At 29.5% G+C, this 15275-nt stretch overlaps 2 protein-coding genes across 4 annotated transcripts in view; both read left to right on the top strand.

Moving 5' to 3' along the window:
* The first annotated feature begins 249 nt into the window (after positions 1-249).
* Positions 250-2246, top strand: LOC136084935 (uncharacterized). The gene is given in 2 exon segments (XM_065806334.1): positions 250-1269; positions 1272-2246. Coding segments are annotated over 2 exon segments (1923 nt in total). The 5' UTR covers positions 250-320; the 3' UTR covers position 2246.
* Positions 2247-4793: 2547 nt separating this feature from the next.
* The window catches only part of LOC136084936 (uncharacterized), a 29707-nt gene continuing 19225 nt past the window's right edge, over positions 4794-15275 (top strand). The window contains exon 1 of one of the 3 annotated variants that reach the window (XR_010640954.1): positions 4794-5653. Coding sequence is in view for 2 of the 3 variants with exons in the window: in XM_065806336.1 (XP_065662408.1) it covers positions 4801-5693 (893 nt within the window). In the remaining variant the exon portion in view is untranslated. Of the gene's footprint in view, positions 5694-15275 lie in introns of all 3 variants that reach the window. The other 2 variants (XM_065806335.1, XM_065806336.1) reach the window with 2 other exon arrangements.

Genomic DNA, 15275 nt, shown 5'->3' with positions numbered 1-15275 from the left:
CGAAATTTTATTTTGCGATGCAATCGCAAGCCAAAGTGGCAGAATATTGCCTCTAAAAGAGATTAGCAATTTTTGTGCTTTGCACAACATAACCTTTGTTGTTGACGGAACACAATGTTGTGAGCTACTGTTAGAAGATAACATCCAGGTACTTGAACGTGTTGATTATTTTGTGATGAGCACGCACAAATGGATTGGCAATACTAAATCATGCGGTATTATTCGTTTTAAAAATATTCGAACATATGAGACCTCCTGCAATATCATTTGGTTGGGATAGTTTCGAAGGAAAATCATATTCTCAAATAAAAGCAGGCTACATGTGGCTGGGTATGTTAGACACTTATATTTCATACATAACTTTGTCAAAAGCTATTAAAATATTCAAAAAGTATGGCAGAGCTCAGTTACAATACGCTGCAAGCTTATTAAACCGTGGGTTACTGAACAGTTTAGGAGTTAAACCGTTACTGCCTGAAACAAATGAAAGAAGGGTAATAAACATTTTTGAGTTAAAAAGTTGTCAGTTTTCATCAATAAAAAACTTAAACGATATACAAAAGGCATTTCAAGAATATGGATTGTTTGTTTCTGTTAAATCAACTGACCAAGACTGTTTCAATAACAAAGTCGTAAGTAAAGATATTAACGAGACAACTAAAGAGACTAAAGAAGAGAAACGAATGAACCTTAAAAACGATGTTCGCAACGAAATTAACAGTTATATTGTTAAGGAAGAGCAAGAAACCAAAAATCCTGTATGTACAAGATCTTTCAATAAATATCTACGAATATCTTGTTGGTCTTACAACACTATCGAAGATTTTGAGTTTTTTGCAAACATATGCAACAACAATCTTTATTTGTCAAAGACAACTGATGCAGGATTACGCCGACAATTTTTGCACATCTATGATCTTTATGAAAACCTCTTTTCTGTTTTAAAAACAAAAGCATTCTTTATAAGAGCCGAGCGACTACGCCATCATCTCATTTTTTACTATGCACACACTGCGGTGCTTTATATAAACAAACTTGTAGTTAGCGGTTATTTAGATTCGAAAATGAGAATCGATACATTCGTTGAATCAATAATGTCTGTAGGTGTAGACGAAATGTCTTGGGACGATTTACTTGAAGATAACTACGTTTGGTCTAAATATTCGGATGAGCAACTGGCAGAGTATCTTAACAAAATTAAAATTTATCGACAACAGGTTAAAAAATTAATATTGCAGCTACTTGATAATCACCCAGTAATCTTACCAATCAATCCTCGTGTTTGGTAATATTAATGGGAATAGAGCACGAAAAAATTCACCTTGAAACAAGTGCTGTTATAATTTCGCAAGTACCCCTCCGCCTAATAAAGAAGAAACACAATTTTAATTTTCCAGTGTACAAATCAGAAAAAAGAAACTTGAAAACAAATAAAACTTATGAAAATTTATATACTTCTTGTAAAAATGTTTTAGTTGACATTCCTGGAGGAAAGGTTTTAATGGGTAAAGATAACTTAGAAAGTGACTTTTTCGGATGGGATAATGAGTTTGGGTCAGAAGAAAAGATTTTGAAACCTTTCAGAGCTAGTCAGATGCTTGTTTCTAATGCGGAATACTTAGAGTTTGTTGAAGCTGGTGGGTATACAGAATTTGGTAAAAAATGGTGGTCTACAGAAGGTTGGCGATATGTCACTGACTTAAATGTTACAATGCCACGCTTTTGGGTAAACAAGTTTACTTATAGATCGCTTTTAGAAGAGATTCCGATGCCATGGGATTTTCCTGTTGAAGTAAATAATTTAGAAGCAGAAGCGTTCTGTAATTGGAAAAGTGAAAGTAGTGGAGTTAAGGTGCGACTCATATCTCACGAAGAATCTTTTCATATGAGATTATTGGTACAAAACGAAACGTCAAACACGAACCTGAATAAATTTGGTTCGCCTACTCCTGTAAATCTTTATGGAGGTCTCATAGCAGGTAAAATGGTTTACGACGTCTCAGGGAATGTATGGCGTCATAGCGTTTCCGTTCTCACTATAATGAACGGATTTAAAATGGATCCACTTTACGATGACTTTAGTCTGCCAACAATTGATGGGTTTCACAATCACATTTTAGGTGGGTCTTGGATTTCACTAGGCAATTTAGCAAATGTTAATGCACGATATGGTTTTAGAAGGCATTTCTACCAATATGCTGGAATTAGATACGTAGATAGTGAAAACAGTTTTCACAGCAGGTAATTTATTTAGGAAATTTTTAAAGTTTTAGATATCATTCTCTTTTAATTTGGCGTTTTTATTAAAGCAAAATGCTATAGTATTATGTCAGCTAGCCTTTATAGGTTCGTAGCATTTTAGAATTATGGTGCCTAACTCAGGTATCGACTTCGGAATGCAAACGTGTTTATTACTTCGGAATTGAGTTGAATCGACATTGACTAATTGATTGTTTAAACCGTTGATAACTAACCGTCTGTCGCATCTTTACAGGTACAAAAATTATGACGGTCCAATGTCGGCACCTGAACTAGACTCAATGATTCAAAGACGCTACGGATCGGCTAACGATGTAATTGTTCACACACAAACTTATATCAAAAATATATCAGCCTCAAAATTTAATTTATTGTTAGTTCTTAAAATACGGTTTTTGTATTTTAATATACATTGCAAATTGTATTGACATCGATTCCCAATTATACCTTTATCTCCTGTAGATTACAGTTTCTGTTATCTCTAATTAACTCATACAGTTTATCTCTTATTTCCACAGTACAAACTGACTGTCAAAAATCACCTCAAACACCAGGATTGACTTTACCTTTTAACAAATATTGATGGGCCAGGAGTCTTATCGAAGTATTATTTATATGCACATATTCCGATACTTCTTGCCTTAATCAAATTTCTTACTTCAATATTAATTTATGTGCATTGTCTTCGTGTGTTATTCATTTTAGAGTTTTTAAAAACTAATGAAAATACGTGCTTAATTTTGTATATAAAGAAGTTAAATTAAGCAAAGCAATAAAAGCAAAACTATTTGTTATTATAAAAAAAAACCTCTAGATTAAATGCAAAAAACCGCTAGATTAAATGCAAAAAACCGCTAGGTTAAATGCAAAAAACCGCTAAATTAAGTGCAAAATCCGGTACAATTAAATAAATATATATTGGTAAAAATGAAATGTAGTATGCTCCATTTTAATAAAATTTCTGAAATTATAAATAATGAAGTCATTTTCTTTTACATTTTAATGATCATAAAAGTATGTTATTTATATGTTCGATATACATTTTATATGTATATGTTGCCTATATATGTTATATATATATATATGTTACTAATGTATGTTACCTATATATGCTATATATATACATGTTACCTAGTTATGTTATATATAAGTTACCTATATATGCTATAAGTATATATATATATATATATATATATATATATATATATATATATATATATATATATATATATATATATATATATATATATATATACATATATATATATTCCTGATGATCCAGCAATGGTGAAACTTCAAGTCGAAGATAAAAGTTAGATAAGTGTTTTTTACTAATCTATATATATATATATATATATATATATATATATATGTTACCTATATATGTTAACTATATATGTTGCAGGCTCGTAGCAACCGGGGGTGGGGAGCAGGGGCATTGCCCCCCAATAGTTTTTCAAATAAATAATTTTGAAGTCAGCTTTAGAAAAAAGCAAACAATTACATATAAGATATAAAAGAAAAAAAAGAATAGAAAAGACCTAATTTGTTATCTCTATTTTCGGCTTAAGTTCGTTTGACATATATTTTTGACCTACTACTATTTGACCTACCAGGTAGATTTATCCCCCCCCCCCCTAATATAATTTTTGTTCCTACGGGCCTGTTTTATATATATGTTACCTATATATGTTATAAATATATGTTATCTATAAAACAGTTTCACTTTTAATACTAGTAGTAAAGCAAAACTTTTATCAATTTTTTTTTATTATTAAAAATCGTGTAAACAAAACTATGTTAATCTTATACTTCTAATTGTAATTCTACAACAGAATTACAAGCTAATCTCATTGTTTAACTGGGGCAAAAAACCTCCAGAACGGCGTTTCATTTTTATATATTTTTATAAAATTTTGATAATATCGTCGTTATAATAGAAGTTATTATAAAAAGACTATTATAAAATGATATCAGAAAATCAAGTTTTATATAATAAAAATACTTTTTCTTTTGTCTTCTTCCGTTCTTTTCCATTATTTTTCTCGGTTAATCCATTGATGCGCAGTTCTTTACTTCTATTTCGATTCTCGTTATACACGATAAACGTTTTTTAACTTGAGAAAATAAATATAGAAATACATCAAATATAGGAATAAATCAAATATTGAAGTACATTATGCAATTGTCAAGATAAAATCAATATTTGTTAAAGTCGTTTAACTTTTAAATGCGATAAAGTTGTTTAAATTTCATTCCAATAAATTCGAATTCAGAAGGATTTTTTAAAATCTGTTTAGAAAATAAAATTTAATGATTCAAGAAACTAATATAATAAAAAATATTTTCAAACTTTTATTTTGCAACATAGTTACTAAATAATCTATAATATTTTGTTAGTGTTGTTGTTTATATTACTATGTATTTAAATTAATGTATATGAATATATATATATATATATATATATATATATATATATATATATATATATATATATATATATATATATATATATTCACACATAATTTTAAAGTCAATAAAATGTTTGATAACTTGGTAATTGGAGAAAAATTGACTGAGCACTATACTGATTTTAATGGAGAAACTTTGGTCGAAAAGAAACCTGTTTTAAATTGGCCTTATATCCTTGGAAGTAAAACTGCTGAGATTATTAACCAGAATATTCGCAAATATCATCAAGAAAATAAACTTAAAATATTAGTAGCTTATGGAGGAGCTGGACGAGCCACATTAGAAATTTTGAGAAATTGTAGCAACCTTGAAATTGATTTTACAGATAAAACTGCAAACAACTTGCAACTTTTAGAAAGTCTTCTACGTGACTCATCAATTAGCTGGTTTCAGAAACTAGAAGGAGAGATCACAGAGTCAAAATCTTACCACCTGGAACCTAATGAATGTGGAAAAAAACTTTTAGAGGAAAAAAACAACACAATTTCGTTTTTTCAAGCTGATTACAAAAACATGAGACCTACCTTAAAAGGTTATGATCTAATCGTTGTTGATTTTAGATACAAAAATGCATATAAAGAACTGCTCGAAATTACCCAAAGATTAAAGATAAATGGATCGTTGATATTAGGTAGCATTGATGACGTGAGTACTGAATTATTTGATGCCAATCACTCATTAAGCGTTTTAAAAAACAATTTTGAATGTCTGGGAAATATTAGCGAGCATCCACACATGTACAGAGAAACTAGAAACAAGCATAAGTATGCCATATCTTACTTATCTATTTGGAAAAAAGTATCTGATTTTTTAAAGAGTACTCATGTTTCTTCAGTTGACAAAGAAGATATATTGACGACTGCACAATACTACGAAGATGAAAGTATTTTAAAATCATATGAGGTGTTTCATTTTGGAGATGGCAAGAACTTTATAAATGTTGTACAAGACTTAATTATTGTGTAAGTTTTTTTTTTCAAAATTATTTTCTACAATAATATAGAAGGGTATAAATTATTTAGAGAAAATATTTTTTTAAATTTTAGGTTAGCTTTATCATAATATTAATAATTGGAAAGTTTTTTAATAAACCTTTAATAACCCTAGACATGACACTAATCCTAACCCTGACCCTAACTCTGACCCTAACCCTGACCCTAACCCTGACCATAACCCTGACCCTAACCCTAACCATTACTAGAACGGTAGAATTTTTTATTTCAGTACTTGTTTAAACACTTCAATAATTTACCGTTGTTCAATAAAAGGTAATTTAAAATGCGCTCAAATAGTTAGTTTTAGTAATTTTTTTCCTTTTAGAGTAAATTTAATAAATTTTTATTTCAAGTTGAGAGAATTTTAACATTTTAACATTTAAATGTAAATATAATCAAACATTTTTTGAAAAATTTTATTATAAGAAAAAAAAGAATACTTTTTATCAACCTTTTATATTTGCGAAACAAATTTCGTTCTCCCAATTCGTTCTCCCATTTCGTTTTCGTTATTTTATATTTTGGGGAGAACAATTTCGTTCTCCTCAAATGTACAAGTTGATCAAATGAAATTGTTTAACTTCTCTCTGAACGACTTACGCAATTATTGAAAGGAAAAGCAAAAAGCAAGGGCATGCATGTACATTTTTTTGTTTGTTTGTTTAAAAAGTAAATATCGAAATTACTTTAATACCTGTTAACAAGTTTTAAATTAACAAAAAGGAAGTTCCCGGAAAAAAAATCCTATGGAATTTCTATAAACTTTTGAAGCATACGGCCTATAAAAATTCTATAGAATTCTATAGAATCTGTTAATTTCTATATAAATTTCTATAGAACTTTTTTTTTTATAGAAAAAAAAGTTTCCCAGGAAAAAAATTTTATATAATTTCTATAAACATTTGGAACATATGGTCTATGGAAATTCTATAAAATTTCTATAGAATCTCTGTTAATTTCTATAAAAATTCCGATAGAATTTTTTTTCTAATTTTTTTTCTATATAAAGAAAAAGTTTTATAACAATTTCTATAGAAATTAATAGACATTCGATAGAAATTCTATAGAATTCTATAGAATTTCTATAGACTATATGTTCCAAAAGTTTATAGAAATTCTATTAACACTTTCTTTCCTGGGTTTATAGCGATTTCTATAGAAAATAATAGACATTATATAGAATTTCTATAGTCTATATGTTTCAAAAACTTACAGAAATTCTATAAAACTTTTTCTAGGAATAATTACTTTAACTGTATACTCGATGAGAACTCTTAGATTAGGATAGACTCTTGGATAAGGATATTCTTAAATTGAAAAGTTAATAATTCTAATGACCATGCCAATGCCAATGACGCAAAAACTATAACAAACTTATTTTAAAAATTACTGATATTACAGAAAGGATAAGAAACTGTTCAAAAACCTTTTAAGAATCTTTTAAAAAATCTCTAAAAAAATGTTGCAAATGAAGCAACAGGTTTCTTTATTTTAAATGTAGTCGAATATAAAATGTTACATAAATTTGTTGATAGTTTAGCATTTAGTTTCAGTTTTTAAGCGTTTTCTCAGTTTGAGATTTTTCAATATATGTCAACCAAAATTCAATGACAACCGCTTAAACGCTTTTTCTGAAACTTCTGACAAATTTTTCTTTTATTAAATAATGATTTTTACGTGGAACAGAATTTTGAAATATTTAAGTAAAAAAAGTGCGGCCTATTTAATTTTTGAAAAATCGCACTTTTCTCTATTATCAACTTTAGCGCACAAGTCTTCAAACCCAAAACTATTAAAAAAAATCTGTTCCATTTAAAACAACTATAAGACTATTCCAAATGTGCTTCCAAAAATTTAAATACTTTTTTTATTAGTTTTTGCTAAAATTTGGTAAACGCAAATCTTATTTTAGGGGCCATTGATGGCATACCCGTCATATTTCCATAAAAATTGGTTTTGGTGAAAAAGTTATTAGACCTACATGACTATACTGACTTTACATTAGTTTTAGTGAAAATACGTTTCTTGTGCACAAATATTGTTTTTATAATCAACAAAAATCGATTTTGGGATGTGCTGTTGTAGTTTTATTACCTTCATATATTTAAGTTTGTGATTTATTATTAATTGTGCAGAAAAGGAATTTTCATTCATTTTGTATCCAAGTTTTGTACATTTAGTTTAACTTTATCTTTTTAACTAGAGAGACACAACTAGGGAGACAAAGCTTGTTTTAATGACTTCTTCTTATGATGGTATACAGACAAGTTGGGTGAATTGCAATATTGGCGAGTTGGGAAAAACCTTTTTTTTTTTAAAAGAAAAACTTATTTTAAAGTAAAGTAAAAAGAAAGCGATGCTCCAAATGTTTTTTGGTCCAAAAAATACATAAAACGCAACACATCCTATGCACATGCGCGAATCTTTACAATGCTGTTGCGTAGCATGAAATGGTAAACTAGGATGGTTCCGGATAATTTCTGGCTTTTCTGAGAGAAAACTCTAAGGTTAAATGAAATCAGCAAGTTACCCTTGATCATAACCAGCCCCAGCCTCCCCAATGCCATCGCAGGAGCAGTGGTTGCCTAAGATGGTATACTTGAGCTTTTTTTAAAATAGAAATAACTTATAAAAAAAACAAAACTGATGAAAATTCCGAGGGTTATTATTGTTCTACATGTAACATGGAATGTATCCATATCAAAACTTTGATTATTAGTCTTCAGGATACTGAACAATGAAGCTTCAAAGTTAAGTATGCCATCATAGGGGCCTTCCCAGTAAAAAAGCGCACATGGGATACGCGTGGATTTTTTCCCATGTGTAACCAATGTGGGGATTATTATTTTGCCCCATGTGGGTTTCATATGGTAAATCCCACATGGATTCCATATGGTAAATCCCATATGGGATACGCGTGGGTTTTTACCATATGTTACCTATATGGGGATTATTATTTTGTCCCATGTGGGTTTCATATGGTAAATCCCACATGGGTTTTATGTGGTAAATCCTACATGAGATATAGGTGGAAAATACTACATGTTATAGATCTTAAATGCCACATATTTTAATCCAAATGGTATAAAAGTAGTCAATACTAGACAAATGAAAGTCCGAATGCTTCTATGATAATTTTTAAAAATCTTTTAATTTAAAAATTACTTTAATAGTAATTTAAAATTAATCATCGAAGCTTTCAGAGAGGCTTAACTTAATCTGGTATTTGCTACTTTATCCCATTTGGTATTCAAAATGTGCAGCATTTTTGATCTTACATATGATGTTTTCCACCTATAACTTATGTGGGATTTACCTTAAACTATTATGACGAAATTTTATAAAATTAAAAACGTGTTGCAAAATGAATTTATTTTAAAATAAATGCTATTAATCAATACATCCAAAATGAATATTAAAAATATTATTTTTTCTTTGCAATTTACACGCCGTTTTTTGTCGATTGAATTAATTAAATCGCTTCGGCTTGCATAATACCAAGGTTTTTAGTATCTTCTAACTTTCTTCCAACATTTTTTAAAAAAAAAATATAAATACAAATATATATAAATATAAATATAAATATAAATATAAATATATATATATATATATATATATATATATATATATATATATATATATATATATATATATATATATATATATATATATATATATATATATATATATATATAGAGAGAGAGAGAGAGAGAGAGAGAGAGAGAGAGAGAGAGACACACACAGAGAGAGACTTTTTTTTAATTATTATATACAATTTTAATTATTAGCCAGGTTGAAGTCATTAATGACACTGTTGTAAAAAATGACCAAAAACTACTTTGAGCTGACCCGAGAAAACCGCTTTGACAGGGTGAAACTACAATGTTTCCTGACTCCAAAAATGTAAAATTTGAAATCTAACTATTTCGTCCGAGAAAATAATTTTGATTTTTAGTTTTTAGTACTTTGCACAATAGGGCGAAATGACAGCTTTTCAAATTTTGCATTTTTACAGCATTCAAAAACTCTTCAAAATAAGCATTTATTACTCCAAAACATAACTGTCTAAAATTCACTTGAATAATAGTTTATTCTGACACAACTGATATAGTTTTTCATTAACAAGATGGAAATAATAAACACTTTCTTAAATAATTCGTTTAGTTATTCTAAGCCAAAACACAAAAACAACCTCTTGATTCTAAACACATAAAGAGCAAATGGTACATAAAATAAATTCTTCTCAATATTTGATTCTTCACAAATGCTTGCTGTTGTAGTCCACAACACATGAAAGAAGCCTCTTTGCATACTCAGGATGATTGCGGTCTCTTTTGTATCTCTGCCAATGTGAGCTGAAATTATGATGCATTGATTCTGTTGCCTGCTCACTAAAGATCCCCAAGGGAGCCCTTTTGATCTCAATGAATTGCTTCACATGGAAGAAAACAGCATGAACTTTTGGAGTCACACTGATGTTCATGATTGCCAAATATGAGTCTCTGAAGCGATCAATTTTTTCAGAAAAGTCATCCTCCAGAACCATAACCAAAACATGCTGTCACCACAGACTTAAACTTTCGAAGGGCATCAATGATTCCAAAGACTTGAAAAGCAGACTCAGTCTCTGCAATTCTTTGAAGGAGGTCAAGATTGCTGAGAAGCTTGTGACAGGCATTCCCTGCAAACTGCCCACCATGGTATGGTTCTTGTTGAATGTGGAGAACTGAGGGCCACTTGACAACATTAGGCCAAACTTCTGTCATGGCTTTGTACATGTCATTGACCACACCAAGGAGAAGATGGAGTTCCATTGGTGGTATGAGCTCCAAGATGAGTTTGTTTTTCAGAACCAGATAGCAAAGGCTCATGCACTACATTGCCAAAAGATCTTGCCTTTTTGATATCACCACCAGACTTAGCAAACTCTTGATAACAGGCAACAAGTGAGCCTAGTGTCCTCAAAGATCCTGATTGAGAAAGATGCTTTGATTCTGTGTTGCACCAAGAGCAAGGGTGAGTACTTGCATGGCTCTGAAGGCAAAGGATGTTGGCAAGTTTCATGTCGCATGAGACAACAAAGTTGACTTTGTCTAACTTAAAGACAGGAATTCTGCCTCACATTTTCAAAGTTTTCTGGTAGTCCTTCTGATAAAGCCACAAGCATTTGACGCTTTACACTACTGTCTTTGGCAGTCCTCTGAGTTAAAAGTTTTTTCCGTGGTGGTGACCTTGAATCACAGTGAGAATCCAACTCCATGATGCCAAGAGAAACTTTCAGAAATCCTCCACCTCCATCAATTCCCAACTTGACAATATGATTCTGGAAAACTCTTCAAAGCAGGACTTCATTCAAAAGCTCGGCAAGATCCTTGCAATGCACAACCACAAAGTCAGTGGAGTTACTCTCTGATAAAACTTGGATGCTGGTTTGAGTAAAAAACTCAGACAACTGTTTGCCAATGGCTTCAAACTTAGCAAGAAAACTAGTCTCCACAATCTTGGTGTCACTGACTCTGTTGATGGTTGATGTAAATTTCTTCATGCCAAGGTTGGACAGTCCTGTGTTTAGCTGAACTTGTACAAGATCTTCAGTTTTGATGCTGGGTTCAGAAAAGAGCTCTTGCACTTGAGCTTCCTAAAAATGAAATTATATTAACACTTTTTGTAATTTTAAGTTTTAAAATTAAAGGTATTCCCTCTGAACCTGCCATCTTTATATGTATATATTAAAACTATCACCTGTTTTAACTCTAAGTGGTGGGCCGCCTTTAGGATGCGATATTTTGACAGTACCACCAGGTGTGGAAGGTTTAGTAGAGATGACTTGAGTAGCTATTTGCTCTGCAGCGAGTGGATCAGCTGTAGCTAGCTGCTTGAGATTCTCTCTAAAAGTGAATGGAGTGCACTGATGTGGCAGACCTCTTCCAACTAGACTCAAACAATCACCACATCTTTGAGGGGTACAATCTTCCACAGGTTTAGAATAGTCCACTGGGCTCTTCTCATTCAACTTCAAATGTCCAACTTGACAAATAAGACAGTTGCAACCTTGATCTCTTGTTGGTGGTCTAACTTTTATAGATGAGAAAGGAAACAAAGGTGGCAGGTTAACATCTTTTCCTTCATCTTTTCTCCGAAGAATTGTTCGACATGAGTCACAAATGCCTCTTGGCACTCTGGTATCAGTCAAATCAAGACTTGTATGGTAATGCTTGAGGATCTTTTCAACAAGGAACTGTGTCAACTCTCGAGAGCACTTCTTCAGACACAAGACACAGACAGATTTCCGACAATCTTCATGATTTTTTGAAAAATTTGGCATTTTGAAATTTTTCTCACACAACTGATAAGTGAAACACTTTAAATAAACATATTCACTGCCAATTCCTGGAATTTTTAGCTTGTTTACAATTTTGATGCAAAACTTAAAACAAACATGTTCACTGCCTATTCCCGGAATTTTCGGCTTGTTTACAATTTTGATGCAAACATATTCACTGCCTATTCCCAGAATTTTTAGCTTATTTACAATTTTGATGCAACAAAATGTTTATAATATTGTTCAACCATGAAATTGTAGGTAAAATTTTATCTTCTGAGTTAAAATAAATACAAATTATACTTGCTATATAGACTGTTATGTTTTAGAGTAATAAATGCTAATTTTGGAGAGTTTTTGAATGCTGTAAAAATGCAAAATTTGAAAAGCTGTCATTTTGCCCTATTGTGCAAAGTACTAAAAACTAAAAATCAAAATTATTTTCTTGGACGAAATAGTTAGATTTCAAATTTTACATTTATGGAGTCAGGATTGCAAGTTCAAATGTTGTCAAAAACTAAGCATGCATGCATGGGACACTGCAGTGTCCCACAAAGAAATGCTGGTTTGAAAGTCAAATTTTCTTTATTAAAAAAAAATATTAAAATAGGGGGGAGATAGGGGGGTTTGTAACTTTTTTTAGGCTTCAAAACTTTTAACTTTATATATAATAAGGTTCATAAAACTTAAGTGACTTACGAAGTACATTGAGGAACAAAAACAGGATATTTACAGAAACTTTTCAATTTTTAATCTGGAGTACCACAGTGTAATTGGGACAAAATTCTCTGGGTCCAGTATTCAAAGTAATATGATCTAAAGTAATATATAAATTAAATAAAATGCTTTAAAATGCATGCAGTTATACATATAACTCCTGATAGTTAACTATATGTATAACTAGTTATACATAAAATTTATTATATAAACTTATTTTTTAAGGTTATGCTTGAACAAATTAGTACCAATTAATTCAAATTCAAGATTTAGTTCAAGTTCAAGTTCTTATTTGTTCATTGTTTTTTCACTATTTTATATTTATTTGTTCAAATTTGTTAAATAGTACTAATTCTTACTACAGTAAGAATATTTATCATTGTTAAACGTGATTTTATTAGTAACTTAATTTTACTTTCAACATATTTTGACAACACCCTTTTACATTTTAAATGATGACAGCTTTACTTATCTATTGATGTTAAATTTATTACGTTTCAATAACTCAGATTGAATTTTAACTGAATTATTGCAAGCTTTGTAAGGGTTTGTTGTATATCAAATGGTGTTGTAAATAAAGTAAAAAGAATATATATATATATATATATATATATATATATATATATATATATATATATATATATATATATATATATATATATAGTATTTAGGCTATGAGATCATCCATAAATGATGCCAGTAGATAGAGGGGCAGTGCGAGTTTAACAATAATTGACAATGGGGAGGGGATGTTGAAACCAAAATAATGTCAATTAAAAAATTGAATTAAAAAAAAAAAGTAAAATATTTTATTTAAAAAAAAAAGTAAAACAATTTATGCTAGCTATGAGCAGGTTTTAGAGGTATTTACACCAACAATGTGGTCTAAAAACTTCTTGGTTTTGTTGCTTAAAACTGTAGAGGATCATAGGAAAAACAATTTAAATTCAGAAATTAGCTTACTTATCTGAAAGAACAATTTATGTTTGTTTTTTTTACTTTTAGTACTGTTGAGAATAAATGTATAATTGAACCAGAAAAAAATTGATGGTATATGCATTTTTTATATTATATTAACAATTCAGATATACCATCATAATATGATAACAAAAACTGACATCATTTTCGATGGGAGATGGCAAAAAATTGACTGAGTTTGATAAAGGGTGAAGGTGTTCAATAAACCGGGTCATCATCTAACATCATTATGCATAGATGACCCTATGATTTAGGTAAAATAAGTAATCAATTTGCCATATTTCTCTTTATAAAGTGTAGGAAAAAAGCATTGTTATGCTGAGAACCTACCTATTGAGCAAGCTTTGACCACCTATTTTATAAATTTGAGAGACAGAAGTGGAAGTGCGAATCGCAAAAGAAATAATAACAATGCTCTAAATTGATTTTAACTTTGTAGACTAACATTAATATAGTATTTAGAAATAATAAATGAAGTTTACATGATTTTTATAATTTGTATTTATTTCCATTAATTATCAGTTATCAGTCTCTATTTTATAAAATGAATTAAAAAACTATTTATTTATAGTATAATAATAATACATAAATACTAGTTTCCTAATGCTATTATCATCACAATGTTAATGGTATTCATTTTAAAGTGAAATTTTGTATCAATTTTATTGTTTTAATATTATATATATATATATATATATATATATATATATATATATATATATATATATATATATATATATATATATATATATATATATATATATATATATATATATATATATATATATATATATATATATATATATATATATATATATATATATATATATATATATATATATATATATATATATATATATATATATATATATATATATATATATATATATATATATTAGGGATATGACTTTTTAATTTTTTTTCAAATAAAATGTTTCCTGTATCATAAATCGATGAACTTTTACCTAAAATCATGAAAAAAGGCCCAAATAGCTTTCTGCAACAAAAAAAGGTCACCCCCAAAATAAAAATTTGATTTACCATTTTTATACATTCATTTTTGACCGATGTTTTAATCTTAAGCTTAATTCTCAGCTTAATTCTATTTATTTCATTATTTTGTTATGAATTTATAAACATAACGCCACATGTTACCATGGCAACGAAACGGCCGTGTGCCGGCAAATACTTGGAATTGTTATGTGATGACGTCATTGTGTTACCACGGTGATATAGACGACTGTAACAGACTGTAGAAGATTATAGAACTTAGTAGAACATTCTGGAAGCTCTAAATAATTATATAAGCGAGCTGCTATCAGAGCTCACTGTTGATAATGTGAATAGTTCTATGAAGTACTCTGCGTGTAACTGAGCTAATAAGGAACTACTGTAGCGAACTAAAGACGCTGTAAGTGTACAAAGTATAAGTAGTTGTAGCATTATCGTTAGGATACGGACTGGATTATCGAACTGTTATCAACATTGACTGGATTATCGAACTATAATTGGATTACTATACAGTTAAAGTA

Source organism: Hydra vulgaris, chromosome 09, assembly GCF_038396675.1.
Source record: "Hydra vulgaris chromosome 09, alternate assembly HydraT2T_AEP".
NCBI lineage: Eukaryota > Metazoa > Cnidaria > Hydrozoa > Anthoathecata > Hydridae > Hydra > Hydra vulgaris.
This window is presented reverse-complemented; position numbering and strand designations above follow the sequence as displayed.